This window comes from Pholcus phalangioides, unplaced genomic scaffold, assembly GCF_987345545.1.
Source record: "Pholcus phalangioides strain wild (caught in Gottingen) unplaced genomic scaffold, Ppha-v1.0 ptg000009l_1, whole genome shotgun sequence".
Taxonomy (NCBI): Eukaryota; Metazoa; Arthropoda; class Arachnida; order Araneae; family Pholcidae; genus Pholcus; species Pholcus phalangioides.
In genome coordinates, this window is record NW_028301602.1 from 1,253,350 (window position 1) to 1,271,721 (window position 18,372).

At 38.1% G+C, this 18,372-nt stretch overlaps 1 protein-coding gene across 1 annotated transcript in view; it reads right to left on the reverse strand.

Moving 5' to 3' along the window:
• Positions 1 to 18,372, reverse strand: part of TfIIFbeta (transcription factor TFIIFbeta) — a 47,997-nt gene that overhangs the window by 15,309 nt on the left and 14,316 nt on the right. The window contains exons 3-4 of the mRNA XM_089237011.1: positions 16,459 to 16,613; positions 14,424 to 14,505 (exon numbers count right to left, since the gene is read on the reverse strand). Coding sequence (XP_089093137.1) covers positions 14,424 to 14,505; positions 16,459 to 16,613 — 237 coding nt within the window. The remainder of the gene's footprint in view (positions 1 to 14,423; positions 14,506 to 16,458; positions 16,614 to 18,372) is intronic.

Sequence of the window (18,372 nt, forward strand, 5' to 3'; positions counted from 1 at the left end):
ATATATAAATATAAAATATAGCAAATGTTTGTTTCCATGAGTATAACCATATCATCATTTACAAAATGATAACATAGTGGAACAAGTGAATACAAATAGGAAGATAGTTAACATAATGAGTAATAGGAATCGCATCCCTTGCGATATAAAAGATGCAGTAATATTTGTCCATGGTGCAAACCAATGACTCGGCGATACATGGTTCGCATAAAAGGCCAAAGTTGATAAGTTCGGGTGGAGAATTTCGAGGTTGGGATTCTCCAAACAGAAAGTTAGGGGTTGACATGTATGAACTGTCCTTCCATATAAACACAGTTTATCCGATATGCACCTGGTTTCTGCCTTGAACTGCACCACTTGTTTTTCTGGCGTAGTTCCCAAATGTAGAGTACTTGTCGCTACCGTGATGCGTTGAAAACTCACTGACACTGTCCCTTCGGCACACGAACTATAGGCGACAAAGGTCAATCGTGCTAAAGGGTTGCACGAGTAACAACCTTCTGCTGTAATTTCTTCCGTATGGAATTTCGGGCACACTGTACGCCGTTCCATCACAATGTGGTAATCTTCGAATGACAGATGCACATTTACAGGTTTGCTGAACAACAATTCAGACATTAGCTGTTCATTTTCGTCAATATAAAAATAGTGGTAACCGATAGTGCGTGGTAATGCTGAGACTTTATTCTCGATCATTTTGTGGAGAGCCGACGTCACCATGTGACAATGCAGCACTTTTTCATAAGCGCTACACTGTATACTGTTCTCATCGAAGATGAAAGAGTTCGTTAGCGAACTGTTAGCTTGGATTTGTCCAATAGCGTTGCCTTGAGGTACTCCTGCTGGAGCTGCATGTTCGATATACGCCTCCCTTTGTTTTCCTACTCGCATTATGAGTGAATTTTGCATTAACTGGGTTGGTTGGCCGTACGTGCCAAGAACATGAATTTTAACACCTTTTGTCGTGGACATGACATGATTTGTGACCGTCGCTTGAGATGACGCGTTCATGCTCTCTGTAATTTCCAAATCATAAAAACACGAGTATCCCGTGACGGCCCGTACTTCATAAGTCCTTAAATGATCAGGGACTAGGAAGGCTCTATAAAACAAACAACCTTGGGAGTCAATGATTGTGCATGTCGAGGAACCCGAGTCCATCGCTATACATCTATTTATTCCTGGGTATTGTTTAGACTCAGTCGTTTCCGCAACAAAACTTTTAGCTGGAACACAATGCTCGCCCCATCCACACATAGTGTTTTGAGGACACGCTACTTGGGCGACGGTTTTCAGTTCGGTAGGAAACGTGAAGTATTGTCTCTGGGTATTCCAATTACACCTGACCTTGTTCAATTTTATACTTAGAGAAAATATATTATTTGTGTTTTCATCTTGGAACCACAAACACTGAGTGAATTTCAAATTCTCGAGGGTAATCGTGGCGTGTGTGGTAAGTTTACAAGTGTCTTTGTCATGCACATTTTCACATTCGGTAATCGTTGAAGTCACTATTAAATGGTTATTGCATGTGGTGTCTAGCGAGCATACTACCGATAATAAAGCGAACAGCACCAACAGGGTCGCTGTTTGGTTAGGCATTCCAATCCCGTTTAAAAATTGTTGCGTTTGATCAACGGAGTGACGCAACCGGCGACCGACATGGACCCCTCCAATCATTGTTAATCTCGCTGTACCTCTAATTATGCGATAGGTGTGGTACACCACGCTGAAAACCGATTTGATAATTGTGAAAACAGTCGTCAATGCTGTTTTGAGATATATGACCATAATAGAAGTCATTAGTATACACAACGCATATACAGTATATTGTATGGTCGGTGGCAAACATCGTAAATGTTCAAAGGCCGCTACACAGAAAAGACATGGCAATTTCCGGCAAATGGTTCTACCATTGATACGTAATTCTTCTCTCATCGTTAATCCGCCCTGTTCAGCCACGAATATAAATTGAAGGAGTCCCGGAAATCTGAGGAAATTCTCGGGCACCACTGCTTGCTTAACGGAATTATTGAAATGAACAATTTCTTCTAGTCCTTCTTTCCTTACTATTAAAACACCCGATGTAGAAACTCTAACTACAGGGTCATGAAATTCGATAAATTGTCCGTTATGATTAAAAATGGCTTCTTCTTGATCTAACAAAGCGCGGCGAGGACGCTTATGCACACTATCATGATCTACACGTTGATCACAAAAGGTTAAGGAAATTATACGCGGATCTTCGATAACGTTGAATCCATCTATGTGAAAAATAGTGGATTTGCCGTGTTTGATTTCACAAAAACACGTCGCTGGGCTTTTACACATCATTTCTTGGCAATATTCGGCCGCCCCATTGCATGGTGTGCTAGTGGAGCATCCGCATGGGAAACCGTCTCTTGTACACTCGAAAATTTTAGTAGTTCCCGGAACCGTAAGATTCTGCTTCATTACGAATTGACGGGGTTGTATTAGTTTTTGTGCTGTGCGCGGAGACCATATATAGCTTTTCCACACACGTTCACAATTTTGACATCGTTTGGTCACTGCACAACTAGTCGCGGGCAAGTGCGCATGCTGTGCCTTGGATAACACGTGTGAGCATCTTTGGATGGCATCCTTCATTTCGCATATCTCAACATTGTGTCTCGCCATTGCGCTGCTGCTGGTGAAAACTAGGAATATAATCTAGAAAGAGAAAAGTTGCGGTGTTTTTTTTTTTTTTTTTTGTACTGATTCTTAGTGATTAAGGAAAGTCACCTTCCTATATACAAACCAGATTATATTAGATATCTCTCTCCATGAATATATTAAAGTTAAAATGGCAGCAAAATGTTACCATTTACTATTTTCTTATTAATTAATAGTAATGACATTCAATAGTTTCTGAGCTAGCGAATCTGCGATTCGGTCCAGAACAGTCTTTTCGGATTCTTGGTAATCACTTGGTTGTGATATCCAAGACATGAATTTTTCAGCCATGGTTGTATCATTTTCTACATGACTGTTACCGCTATTGGACGCATTAGAATTTTCTACCGAATTACTGTCCGTCCTTTGATCAATAATATTTAACTTCTGTACTCGACCATATTCATCCCGCGGTCGAAGATTATAATGGGACTCTTCTCTTATAAGTTCCGGAACTTTCCCTTTCAATGGATTCTTGCTCACCCCCCATTTCATTTTCGTCTATAAAAGGAAGGTCATCCTAAGCAATAGAAAAATTCTGTGGGGTGACATTCGGTTCGGCGTCTGTGTTGCCCCCCTGGTCATCTGTAACTGGTATTGTGTTATTTTTTGGGTATTGGTATGAATAGAGAAACTCGGGGAGATCCAAAAAGGCATTGTCGTCATTGTTGCTTTCTGTAGCTTGCGGTATTTCCGTATTTTCGTCCTCAGTCGTTTCTTGTCCTTCGTCTGCGGAATTCTCATCATCTATTATTTCCGGGTAAGGTTCATAGGGTCTTTCTAATTGAATTTTCGTTAATCTGTCACTATGTACGCATTGACTAGGTTTCTCTGGTTTATAAATATGTTTTATACAAAATAGTACTGGTGATTTTTGTTCAACAATACGGTAAGGACCTGAAGATAATCTGCATAATTTACGATTAACACCTTTCTTAAGTAAACCTGGATTATATAAATAAACCATATCACCTAATTTTAACTTTTTATCGAATGCGGTTTTCTCCCGATATTGCTCTTGCTGCTCAGCCGCTGCAAGCATACTTGTCCGCACAAATTCGTGCGCTTTTTGCAACTTCGGTAGCAATTGAAGAACATAATCTTCATGCGTATAGTAATTAAAAGTTTGGGGTTCTTTCAATAACTCCTCCGCTGTATTCATGTCTTTCCCAAAAAGGACAAAATATGGACTTTCTTTCAGTACCGCATGTACAGCGCTCCGGTAGGACATGAGAACATGGGGTAAAAGATCATCCCATTCATTTGATTCGTCTAAAAGGCATGATAAGGTATGCGTTAAGGTAGTGTGACACCTCTCATTAGAACTATTCGTTTGCGGATGCAACGCGGATGTTGAAAGTGGTTTTATTTTAAGCTTTTCCAGCATTGCTCGGAAAACTGACTTATGTAAGTTGGATCCCCTATCAGTGAGACAAAATTGCGGTCGGCCATAACGCGCAATTATTTCCGAATAAAATGTCCGTGCTAAGGTCTCGGACTTGATGTCAGGTAACGCTACTGCTTCAATAAATTTACTAAAATTATCCATCATCACCAATACGTATCTATTACCGTGAGAAGTTATATGAAAAGGACCCATTATATCAACCGACACTAATTGAAATGGCTCCGTAGGGATAAAATTACGTTGTAATGAAGCCTTTTTACGTGGGTCATGACTACGCCTTTCTAAACAAATACGACAAGTATTGACATGAATTTGACAGTCTCTGTAATAGCCGGGCCAAAAATACTGACTCCTGAGGCGCTGAAAAGTTTTGTCAAATCCCATGTGACTGCTTAAATTGTCGTGCATTTCCGTTAATATTTCATTACGCAAAACTAGGGGTATTACAACCTGTTCGATATAATCATCCCTGATGGGACGAATATCTTTAGATGCATAATGACATAACAGACCATTTTTCATGAAATAAGCGTCACCCATCTTTTTTACTGGTTCCGTGTTTTGCCCAGTTAACATGTCAATAATAGGTTTTAATTGAGCATCGCGTCTTTGCTGTTCACGGATTCGTTGTTCTAATGATGAATGGTCGGTCGTTACAGTATTTATAGCACGGCTCAAACAATCTGGTGCTTGATTCGACTGTCCAGCAACGTGCTCGACTTGAAAATCATATTCGGCTAAATTCAAACACCACCTGGTTAACCGAGGGTTTTTTGTCTTAAGCGAAATTAGGTATTGGAGTGGTCGATGATCGCTCTTTACCCGAAATCGTCTCCCAATTAAATAGGGCCTAAAATAGTTTATCCCCTCCATGATAGCAAGTAATTCTTGCTCCACTGCTGGATAATTTTGTTCCGCGGGTTTAAATTTACGGGACATGTACGCTATGGGGTGATTACCTCCATCATACTCTTGATACAAACAACACCCAATTCCTATTTTGCTGGCATCCGCGGACATAATAAATTCCTTGGTAAAGTCGGGAAATGCCAGAACGGGTGGGTTTCGTAGCGCTTGCTGAAGATATTTAAAAGCTTCTTGCTGCCTTTGGCCCCATGTAAAGTTTATATTTTTCTTAGTTAATTCAGTAAGGGGTTTGGCAATGTCAGAGTAAAATGGTATGAACTTCTTAAAAAAATTACACATGCCCAGGAAACGTCGAACTTCCTTTACCGTCCGTGGTTGCGGAAATTCGTTGATAGCTTTAACATTATCCGTGTGGGGACGAATTCCATTTTGCGAAATTATATGACCTAAATATCTAATCTCGGTTTGAAAGAATTTACATTTCTTCGGTGCAAGCTTTAAATTGTACTTCTCGAGTAATTTAAATACTCTGACCAATTTCTGTAAATGTGACTCAAGATCCGGACTAGCAATTAATATATCGTCAATGAAACAATGTATATAATCATCATTTAATTCTGATAGAAGACTATTAGCCAATTTTTGGAAAGCCACAGCACTATTCTTCATCCCCATGGGTAAACAATTGAATTGGAAACAACCCTCCTCATTACGGAAGGAAACTAGGGGTCTATCCTCTTCGGCGAGTTCAAGCTGATAATATGCACTACAAAGATCCAGGCTGCTAAAATATTTGGCTCCCTTTAATTGTGCCAAAATGTCCTGGATTAAAGGTAATGCATACTCATCCGATTTGATTGCCTCATTTGTCCGTCTAAGATCGACAACCATGCGATACGTATTTTGTTCTCGTTTTCTCACCATGATTGTCGGTGCGGGGTGAGAACTGACACAAGGCTCAATTATTTTACTCTGCAACATGTCGTTAATTTGTTTCCTCATCTCTCCTCGTAAGTGATAAGGTGTCCGATATATCGGCGACTTTTTTATTTCCTGATCCGACCACGAGATTTTATATTTTCCAAGAGACGTGCGCCCAATTTCACTGATATCGCGGGCGAAAACATGGGCATAGCTCAAAAGCAAAGGGGTTAGTTTCCTTTTGATCCCTGGTGGCAAGTCACCTAAGTCAAAGTCCTGTTCTGTTAATTTATTTAATTTCTTATTCTCCAATGGTATTGGAGGTTCACCTATTTCGTCACAATCGATTACTGAAACTCTTCCCAGCTTCGTACCTTTACTTACATGTTTATGATGTTGTGACACATTGGCAATTAACACATTAATTTTCCCATGCTCATCGACCTTTCCCACTGAATGGGCCACCCATACTGAATTTGTCATATTCCTATTTCTTGGTGAAACTTCTACCTCATTTCCACATTGAAGTTGTGGAACCTTCACTGATATAATTTTAGACGATCGCGCCGGTAACCACAGTTTTTCGCTCAATGTGATATTTACACTACTACTGCCATTAGGAGTCGCACCTGGTGTACCTACTAATAAGGGGATATTCGTAGACTGATTACGCAAACATCCACTTCCTACATCCAAAATAAACTTTCCCGATTTTATAAAGTCAAAACCTAAAATGACCTTATACTCTTTACTGAGCTCATAGTCGGAAACATATACTTTCTGATTAATTGTAAAAGATCCAACTTCTATAGGTACACTAAAACATGAATTATGGGGCAGTGTTTGTCCCGTGACACCACGAATTTCAATCTTATCATTTAGTATCTCTTGACATTGCGCATTATTTACAATTCTTTTCATGAGAATGGGGTCAATGACACTTATACAAGCCCCGGAATCCATGAGAGCGGGGAATTCGAGTGAACCCACTCGTATTATTATAATAGGTAGGTTATGGCCTAAAATTCCCGATTGGTTAAGGAAGGATACACAGTTTTTGTGTAGTTGGCCTCCCCTACCCAAAAATTGTCACTGCCTCTCCATTTGCTGACCGTTCCTGCTCTGACTTCTATAATTCCCTCTTCGGGAGGAAAAGTTTGCTCTATTCATTGGAGTCGACCTCCTCGGAAAAACGCTGACATTCGGACAATGTCGAATGAAGTGTGCGCTTGATCCACATTGAAAACAGGCGCGGTTGCCTTGTTGGGGCGCTCTAGCTAAAGGCCGTTGTGGGTCATTGTATCGTTGGGAAAAGTTACGAGTGTGGGATTGTTGATTATGAATGGGAGCGAAACTGCTCCTATTGTGAGACCCTTTTACCTCTCTCATCTCCTTGGAGAGTTCCTCAAGTTTAGTACGCTGTTGTACCGACTCATTCATAATTTCGGCCATCATTGATTGCAAAGATGCGAAATCGAAATTTGACTGCGGCTGTTGACTCGAGGCTACATTAACTGTCCCGAATGAACGGCAAAGACCTTCGTTGTTTTCTATTAACGTGGCGATTTTAATCGCCGTTGCTAGATCTTGGGGATCCTGGTTTAACACACTTTTTTGAATTCGGGGATTAAGTCCCGCTAGAAATTGGGATAATTTTATGTGGTCGGCGAGACGCTCCACTTCCGGGCTAGAAAAATTTGCCCCTTCAAGGAAACCGAAAGCTGCATTCTTGATTCGTGAAGCGAATTCTTTGACGTTCTCATTTGCCTTCTGTTTACAACCCGTGAAATTTTGCAAATGATATGTTAAGGGAAATTCGTTGTGGAAAAACTTCAAAAATTCAGTTTTGAAACGTTCATAATTTGTTTCGGATCTCAGTTCCGGACTGGTGGCAACAAATTCGGCAGCGCGCCCTTTCAATTTTGATTTGAGGACAATTAACTTTTCATTATCCTGCCAGTCTGCTAATTTTGCGGTATCCTCTAGGGATTCAATGAAATATTCGGCCGAAAACGACGGTTCTGAACCGGAAAAATTTGCGATTAGCCCTAAATAGCCAGTGATTGTGTTAACCTTCACTTGGGGTGCTTCACCCGATGAATGCACCACACTACTACCACCGTGATTAGGCATTGTAATATACCGCTTATGAAAAGTTATTGAATATTAATATGAAATTACGTTATATATTAATGCAACCTTGGACTCACATTGACACGGTACTGGTCTGAGGCACCATTGTTAACGGGCTCATGTTTTTATTGTAAACGGGTGTGACCCTACTGCAACATTTATTCTAATCCTCCCACTAATGTAAACATCCCAAAATGCCGTGATCGAATTTTATTCATAATCTTACGAATTTCGTGCTCCATAGATAACATTGCGCTGTGAAACTAAGTCAATAACCACAGGCCCGTGTAAATGACAAGTCCAAGGAAACAAAGATAAAAAAGTTAATTATTCTTTAATTATTAGGCTACTATAAATAAGGGCATTAAATATACGATTTACAAATAGAAGCTAGGATAGTGCATTACATAATTTCAATTTACATGGAGAGTGATAAATGGTTCGTAAAGTCGGAAGTGTGACTTACCCCAAATCCGGTGAAGATCAACTTCACTTCTTCGGTGGTGCCCATCTCACACTTATCTGGTGGACTTCCACAACCTCTCTCTATCTCACTCACTAAGTCTCTGTATATCTTCCCGAGTCTATAACCCTCCACTCTTCTCAAACTTCATATATATATTTTTCTTTGGCTATCCGCCTACTCCTACCTATATTCCATAAACTTCATCTCATTCGCTAATTCCGATTTTCTTTCCTAAATTTTCTTTACCAAACTTCTCTTCACTTTACATTATTGGATAACATTTTCCTATGGACATGCGTTTCATTGGCTACTGCTATCCCTTTGGTTCGGTTGACGTTCCCGTGGGAACTATTCCCGGAATCCGCAAAACTCCTTTCACCTAAAACCATCTGCTCTAACCCTGGACTTTCTCACGCTTTTACATGTATACAAAATTCTGACCAGCTGCAAATATCATTGAAATATGAGCGCTGCCGCTGAATTTTATTACCATATTCTTCTTATACAACTTATACCGATTTCTTTCATAATGTCCTGCACCCTTTATACGATTCATTTCAGTCCCCATATTTATAGATCTGTTTATCGCTACTTTTTATACTACTTCTTCGATTCTGTATTCCTTACGTGCAACGCGCCAAATTTATAGGTTTCTTTCATGATCCATATTCTTTGGGACTCTAACTCCTAACACCTGGATAACACCTGGCTGGCATGGCTTTGAAATACATAATTTCAAAGTCCATCCTTTCATACCATTATTCCTCGAACGATACTATTATTTAACTTTGCTAATTCCTTTACAGTGTAACAAGAGCACTCGTATATGTTCATGAATGTCATCTTTTTTTTTTTCAAAGACAACAGCAGTCATCAATAGCATACACACAAACCCCTAGTATGCATTAAAACACACATGCTAACCAATGGCCCTCAGAGTTATCTTACGTGGCCCAGGACAAATAATAAAACCACACAAGTGGTTCAAGAACGATCATCAAATAATTTAAGTAGGACTCATTTCCAGATCATTTATGCTGCCAACAGCATATATCCAGATCACCTAAGTGACCCCAAGCACATTTCCAGATCACTTGAGTGACTCGAGGCAAACCCTCAGTTAACTCACGTGGCTCGTAGTTCAGTTGCAGATTACTGTAAGTGGCTGGAGGCACATTTACAGATCATTTGAGTGGCCCGCGGCATGCTTCGAAAACGCTTGAGTGGCTTGCGGCCCACAGATTATTTTAGTGCCGTTCTTGACACATTTCCACTCAAGTGGTCTACTGCACACTTTCAGATCATCCAAGTGACTTGTGGCACATTTAAAGATGATTCAAGCGGCCCACGGCACACTTTCAGACCACCTGAACACCTGAATGACTCGCAGCACATTACAACTTAACTCAACCTTATGAAGAGTGTGGGGGGCCACTTCATTGATTTGAAAACGTGTCGCGGGCCACTGACTTAAGTGATTTCGAACAGCACCGCAGATTTATTTGTGTGATCTGGGAATGTGCCGCGGGCCACTTAATTGAAGTAAGAATGCACCGCGAGCCACTTGAGGCATGCCATATTTAGGCCATGGGTTTAGCACATGCTTAATATAAGGGGCCGTTCAAGTATTACGTCAGCAAATTTTTAGCGATTTTTGACCCCTTCTTCCCCCTTGTTAGAAATCAGCAAAACTCTTACCCTCCCCTTTCAGCAAAATTTCGTCAGCGCTCTACCCCCCGTGGGAAGGGATCTTGGTTGGGGGCTCGTGGTCATTCTACCCCTCCTCCCTAATCTATATATATAGACGATCAAAAAAATATTTTTTAATCAAATTTTTTGTTTTCAGAATTAAAATTTCGAAAGAAAATATCTTATTATAATGTGAAAATTTCTGTTAATTTCATGTACTATTTGAAGGCTAAGAATTCAAAATTTCTTTTTAAGAAATTCATTGCGACCCTACCTCTAAGCCCATAGATAATCCTTGACCCGCGGTAAACACTTGGTCGGTGTGGACCAAATGTGGCCTGTCCCTCTCAAACCTAATTTTGTAAAAATGAACCAAGCGGCACATTCACAGATAAGTGACCCGCGACACAGTTCCAGACCATTTAAACGATCCGTGGCACATTTAGAGATCCCTTGAGTGACATGTGGCACAGTTTTAGAGCACTGGCGCGGCCACCAGTGCGGCTCTACATCACTCTAAGTTACCCGCGGAAAATTCTAAGATTACTTAAGTGATCCATGGAATAATTACGGATCACATGAGTGATGCGTGGCACAGTTCCGGAGCACTTAAGCGGCCCGGACCAGCACCTCCTAGAGATAGGCCTCTGCACTGTTTCCTATAAACGCGGCACAGGTCCAGAGCACCTAGATCCGATAAGTATTTAGAGATCATTAAAGTGGCTCTGTAGGGAACTCAATAGGGAGAATGTTAGTTCAGGTGCCCACAAACTAGCGAAAAGTTTTTCTTGTTTTTGGCGCAACGAGTAAGATGCCATTAAGAATACTGTATTTCACATTTTTATAAAGGGTGGGTGATGAAGTAATCATCCTAACACCCCTCCCCCGTCATCAAAAATCAGCAAATCAGAAACCCCTTCCCCCCACCACCATCGATGCTGACGTAATACTTGAATGACACCGAGCATAGACACCCGAAAGTTATTTCCTGACGGTTAAAAAAAAACCGGATTTAGAAAGCGGCTAATCGGTTCCCCCCCCTCCCCCCGTAAAACCAGACGTGGCCCGGGATCTGTCCCGTAAAGCCGGGTTTTCCTAGGAGCAGGTTTTCTATGCCGCGCGCAACGTGAATCACCTAGCGCGACATGCCGTCCACTCACCAATACAAAAAGCAGTACTACAGAGGGTAATATGGCTCAGGACAGCGCTTTACGTCAGGCGTGATAGGCGGACTGCTTCTGGGGAAGTTAAATGCGTCGTGTGCCGCGATTTCACCGATCTTCTCTTCATTTTTGCTGTGTTCTCTCTCCTTTCCTTTGAAACCGGAGCATGCAGCCAATAGAGCAGCTGACTCCAGGGCCATATACTATAATGTACTGATCTGATACGCCACGCTTGGGAAACACAAATGCGTAGCGTGATTATGTATATATAATCCATTACATTATTTTTTTAGCACATTACAGCTGAAGCGGAATGATCCAGTTCGGTTCACGTGGCACAAAACGTCTACTAGGAAAACCTGGCTTCGAATGCTCCTTACGAGATACGGAGAGAGAAACCTATAGTCTCTTGTGTTTGGACAGAGCCTGTCCCTACTCCTCCCTTTTTTTGCCTTCTTATTTACGGCAACCGATCTCCCAAACAGGTTCGCTTTCTCCACTGGACTTCAGTTTTAGCACTCTGACTATACGGCGCGGGGGCGAAAAGATACGCTTGTCATCGTCCTGAAAAAAAAATTATTTTTTCTTTTTCAGTAGCGAGTTGTGAAGAAAATAAAACAAGTCAAAACGGATGGAAAGCAGTGACATTTTGCGATTTCTCGGAATTTTCGTAGTGAGATATTGGCTGTAAACAAAAGGAAGGGAGGGGTAAAATAGGAATAATAGGAGAGAATTGGAATAAAATAGGACAACTGCGAAGAAAGTAGGAAAATAGGAGGACATTTCTAAAAAATAGGAAAAGTAGGAAAAATAGGAGCACTGCGAGGTCTGCAGTACGGTAAAAACCTTGCCAACCCTGGTATTAGTACATTCTGTTCGTTCGATGCTAATGCATCTCTTGCTTGTTTTTATATTAGCAAATAAAATAATTTCTTTCTACAAGCTTTGCTCACCTGTAACATAAACCTATTTTGGCCACGACATATTTTGGGTAAATTGGCATTTTGCAGGTAAAACAGTTTTTCCCGCATATAACATTCTGTTCTTCCCTAAATTTCCTCTCAGTTTTTAAATTTGAATATTTCTGTGAATATTGCACTTAAAAATATGTAATTTTTTTGGTTGGCATTAGGAGAGACAGGGCAACAACTTTCTAATTGAAAGTTAGAGCACAGGTAGACCATATAAAAATTTAGATTTTTTCACTGTATTTTCACTCTTAAAACTGTTACAGGGTAATTTTTAAATGCCTGTTGAGCATTTTTTAAATTGGAATCATACTTCTATGATGAACAGGTGATAAGATAAAGGCACTTATAGGACAGTCTGCTTAAAGCCATGTATCACATGTTGGCGATGGAAAAAATGGATGTGTGGATGTGGTACCTACCAGATCATCTTACATCAGCGCATCCAACTCTGGCCAGGGATCTCCAGCCACTTTGCAAATTGGTAAGTCAAAGCCCAATAAATTCTGAAAATCACACTTTGGCAGAAACTCTCAGCCAATTCACAAACTGACCAAACTTTGGCCGTAACATATAAATAATGTATCACTTGTTGCCATTGACATTGGAGTTATTTCAAGGTGATAGCATACTTCATAAGCTCTTTTTAATTGTCTCAAGACATAATTATGACAAAAAAATTCTCCTCTGTACTAGTAATATTATAAAATGTTGCTACTTCAGAAGTTAGAGATGAAAATTTGCATATCTTTGACAACCTCATATTTATTAATTTATAGCCCAACAGAGTAGTTTAAAGCTCCCAAACAAAGTTTTAAACTGGTAAGAAACAACAATGAATATTGCTAGTGCATTCAGTGGAAAGTAATGCCTGCTATGATATTCATTAGAACTTCACCCAACTTCAAGTATGTCTATTTCGAATTTCATTTGTATTTCTCCTACAAGTTATCACTATTTAAATCTCACACAATGCTGATCAGGAAAGAAAAAAAAAAAAGAAAATGCAAATTGACAAATTTGAGAATAACATGAAATGAGTAAAAAATAGCTCTCTGCAAGGCATACAGGTATCCCTCGCTTTATGCGATTTTGCCATAACATGATTTTTAAAAGTTTATTTTAGGAATTCCAACCTGCAAAAATCAGCTTAGAGTTTAACTTTAATCCTGGGAATGGGCTTGCAACATTCTGATGATAAAATGTGTTGGATTTGATGATGTATCTGAAACAAATATGAGAGAAAGTCTCAAATACAACTCACTAGATCTCACTGATGAACGTTTGGTAATACATTGACAATGCCATGAAAAATTAAAAAAAAAGAAAAACAGAATTTTTTGGCTTTGCTACTAAAGTTTTTATACAGAGATGAAAAATGTCACTTGTAAGCTGAAGCTTGACTGTTTCATTAAAAAGTATTATCAGCCTTCATTGATCATTTTCATCTCACCATGACCATTCTCTGCACACAAGGGTTAATTAGACCGGGACCTACAATTTTATTGCCAAATCTGAGTGATACATTATTTATACTCACAGAGAGGTTGTGGAACCCCACACCAAGGGGGACTCCATGCAATAGCAATCTTGTGGTCACATCGCTGTTTCAGTTGTGCCCTTGTGGCAGGAAAGTTTCTGACAAGGGTGAACTGAGTATCAAACTTGTGACACCTCTAAACATCTTTTGATACTTTGGGAGAGTACTTTATCAACTTGGACTACCACGCCACAGCCTTCATACCAGACACTTCACGAAAGAAAAGAAGTAGCGAAGTCAGAAAAAGTATTAATTCATTTACACTGCCTAAATTCACAAGATTTATTCATAAGCTTGAATAATTAATTCATTCATTAAAAGAAGTTCCTTTGCTGTTTTGGGTTAAAGTTTTTCAATTTTTAAGAAAACCAACCCCCCCTATCCTTTTCTTTCAAATGTTAAATTCAATTCACTTTACACGATTTTGTCTTATGCAACTATTTTGCAAAACCAATTGATAATGTACAGCAAGGGACGCCTGTACACTAAAATGAATAAATTATTGTGCAGAGATATTTTGCTAAGACCAAACAAAGTAGAAACTAAAAGCTTTTTCATTGTAAATTGAATTAACCTTTTTAACATCATGTAAGCATCATTTGCCACAGGACGGCATTCACCTCTCTGCACGACATGACCTTCCAACATCAGTTTATCTATACATAACAAAAATGAAATATAAGTGATGAAAATGGAAAAACTGATTCTTGCATTTGGAGAAAGAAAAGATAAAATAAAAACCAATGAAAATATAAATTAACCTTTACTAGAACCAGTCAATATTGGAATTTTAAAAACTGGTAACTGGCTTACACTTTTATTTCTTTGCGAACTAGATTTAGTTTATTGTGTGTGTGTGTGTACACTGTATTATATACCAAATTCAACCAAAAACCCACGAAATAAATTAAATTCTCTTTGGTTAATGAAGATATATCTATAGGGCCTACATATAAAATTGATTTTGTGTTTGTGTGTACATTCTCTATACAGATCTACAATTTTAGATTGATCGTCATCAAATTTTGCATATATACCAAATGGGACCTGACTTGAATGATAGGCTACTTTAAAAGTTCTTCGGAGCAGGGCCTTTAACTGTAGGGAAACCCTTCTCTAATGCTGCCAGTATATTTAAAATAGTTTATGCCACTTTTTCAATAGTCATCAGAATCACTTTGAGGGTCAGGCAAAGGATGATCCCCATAAAAATCAGTGTTAAAATTGCTGATTTTACTGTATAAATGCGGAAATTTAGTGGGGGTTTCCTGCCACATCAATAATTTTAAAAATTGAATTGGATTCTTCATTTTTCAAATATTGAGTTTGCTTAGAGATATACGAAGCCAAGAGAAAATTGAATATGAAGTAATTAGCCAGACCTACTTTTGAGTTGGATATCCATGCAATAACATTGATTTTAACCGTTTATTTATATCTTCTCAAGCATGAAAATTAAGTTCTCTGTATTGTCTTTTAATATTCAACTGCATATACTCATATAGATTAGGATGTTTTAAATTAATTATGGGCCCATAAAGTACATCGAAGAAATTTCACAGCTTTAACTAAGCATTTTTTAAAGCAGAAACAGGCAGATGGATAACTTGAAGTTCAAGGGGGGGGGGGGGGAATCGGAATAACTAGCACCCCTTAAAAAAAAGAGAAAAAATATATATTAATCTCTACGTTTCTTTAAATCTAGATTTGTTTCTTTCATGAATCGCACAGGAAGTCCCCACATTGGTTAACTTAGACATGGTTTGCATGTCCCTCAAAGAAAGATGGAGATATCACGTGATCCAAAAATCCTCATTGAAGAAAACCGGGTAGCGCTGGGTATTACAGCTAGTAAATAAATAAATATACTTCAAAATATAATAAAAGTTTCTATGAATCATTCAAGTTTTCAATGAAAAAATTAATAATAATTTAGGCAACAACTCAAGCAACACAACAGAATAGAAGCTATGATTTAAAAAAAAAAGTTTTCTTGGTTTAGAGATTTTGAAGTTATAAATTAAATTTAACAAGTTATCTATTTAACTTAAACCCTTTACAACATTCTATAATTTTTTCAGTTAAACAACAAAGTTAAGTTTTACAGATCGTCAAAATCACTGCCAGGCACAGATCCAGGAAGATGTCATAAGGGGCATTTTAGAATGAGTAAAAGTCATTATATGACAATAAATTCTGTATTTTATATTTTATGGGACAAAACCATTATTTTCCTACATTATTTTTGTTTCCAGGCTATACTTCCCCAATCCACTCTGGATTAGTAACATGAGAGGCATAAAAAATGTGTGTAACACAATGGTGGATTGGGGTTTTGCCATATAACTTCCACAAAGACAGAAAAATATGGAAACTCAAATCCAGATAAAACAGACACCATTAAAAAAAGAAAAAAAAAAAGAAATGTGACTAACAACTTGAACTTTCCATTTCTTAAGATTTTTATTATTGGTGAATGAAATGTACACACGTAGAGTATACATCGCTGCAGATTACCAGATGGCATTCTCCCCCCAAAGTAGCAAGAAATTACAGTATTAAGTATGCAAACATGAAATTAAAAAATAGTATATAAAGTAAAATATCACCTGGCGACTGTGAGAAAATGGCCACATTCTGATTGGCAATTGTTGAAATGACGAACTGATGTTCCTTTGGGATTTCAACTGCATCTTCAGAGGTTTGCATATTCATGATCACATCAGAAAGCGAAAATTTGATGTCTGTTCTGCCTGTTGGACCCCTTTATAAATAAAAAGAAGAATCAAAACAGATTAAATTTTAATATTTTTTATTCCATTTAAAAAAATCATGTTTTCTTTCAATAATGAAATTTTTGAATGGAGAAAAAGAAATTTGGAATTTGAAATGATATAGATGCTATTAAAAAAATAGAGATACCAGTATAAAATGGAATGTCAAGAGACTGAGATTACTTTCCGTTCTAGACAGTTTTCCATTTTATAAAAAAAAGTGCACAAAAAATATATGCAGTGATTTATTTCTGTCATCTAGCAAAACTTAAATTTCGAGAATATCACCTTAAGTAATATAAACCAACGAGAAAGACAACGAGAAAAACAAAAAAATACTAAACAGAGAGATACATATTTATTATTTCAAATTTTTTAATGTTTGCTATCTGAAATTACCGTACATTTGAAATTTCATATTTGATGTGCTAATAGTTAAACTTCAATATAAAATGTTCTCCTGAATAGCAATAGAATGAAAATTTACCTTTGTCAAAAATGAAAATTTTTCAATATTTCAAATAAAAAAATTGAGAAATTGTGCACCTTTTTAAAAAATTAGACAATGGGATCAACAGATAATGTTTTGCAAAGAGATTCTACAACTGTTTCACTTAAATTTTGCTTTCCCCCTCTACTTTATCAACTCCATTCATGTGTTTAAATCCAAGATGCGCTTCTTGAGGCTGGCTGTCACTTCTACATTGAACAAAATATTAAAACACAGTATCACTAAATTGTGAACAATAATTCCCTGTCACCCTCACCTATTCTTCTCCCAAACTAGTTTAAATAGAAATTATCAGTATTTTTCCAAGAAACTGGAGTGTTTTCTAATAAAAGCTGCCATCGCCATCATAGATGAAATGCTAAACAGACTTTTACTAAATTTTGAATAGTAAATATAAACTGAAGAGCCAAAAAAACTGGTAAAGGCATGCAAATAAAGAGATATGGGACCAATCAGAGTACAGCGCTGCGGTCAGCAACGCCTATATAACACAACAAGTGTCTGGCATAGTTGTTAGATCGGTTACTGCTGCTATAATGGAGGTTATTAAGATTTAAGTGAGTTTGAATGTGGTGTTATAGTCGGCGCACGAGAGATGGGACATAGCATCTCCGAGGTAGCGATGAAATTTGGATTTTCACGTACGACCCTTTCACGAGTGTACCGTGAATATCGGGAATCCGGTAAAAAATTTAATCTGCGACATCACTACGGCCAGAAAAAGATCATGCAAGAACGGGACCACGGACGACTGACGAGAATCATTAAACGTGACAGACGTGCAACCCTTCCGCAAATTGCTGCAGATTTCAATGCTGGGCCATCAACAAGTGTCAGCGTGCGAACCATTCAACGAAACATCATTGATAAATGTAAATCATAATGTAAATGTAAATAAAATCATAGAAATGTAAATGTTGATTGAAAATATTAAGTCTAATGAAAAAGAATGCTATTATACTTTTTTTAAACGAAATTTGATACTTGGAAAAGATTAATCAATTCTCTTGAAAAAAAATCTAATACAGTAAAATCTGTTTTTAACGGAACCTACATTAAGCAGAAACCTGTCTTCAATGGAAAAAATAGTGGTCCCACGATTTCAATGCCAGAACACGCATTAAAAAAATTAAAAATTGGATTACATGGAACCTATCTAATGCAGAAATGGAAAGTTTACCCTTTAAAGGATAATTTTGCACAAATACTACGGGAAAAAAAATTAGTGTAAGGGTTGA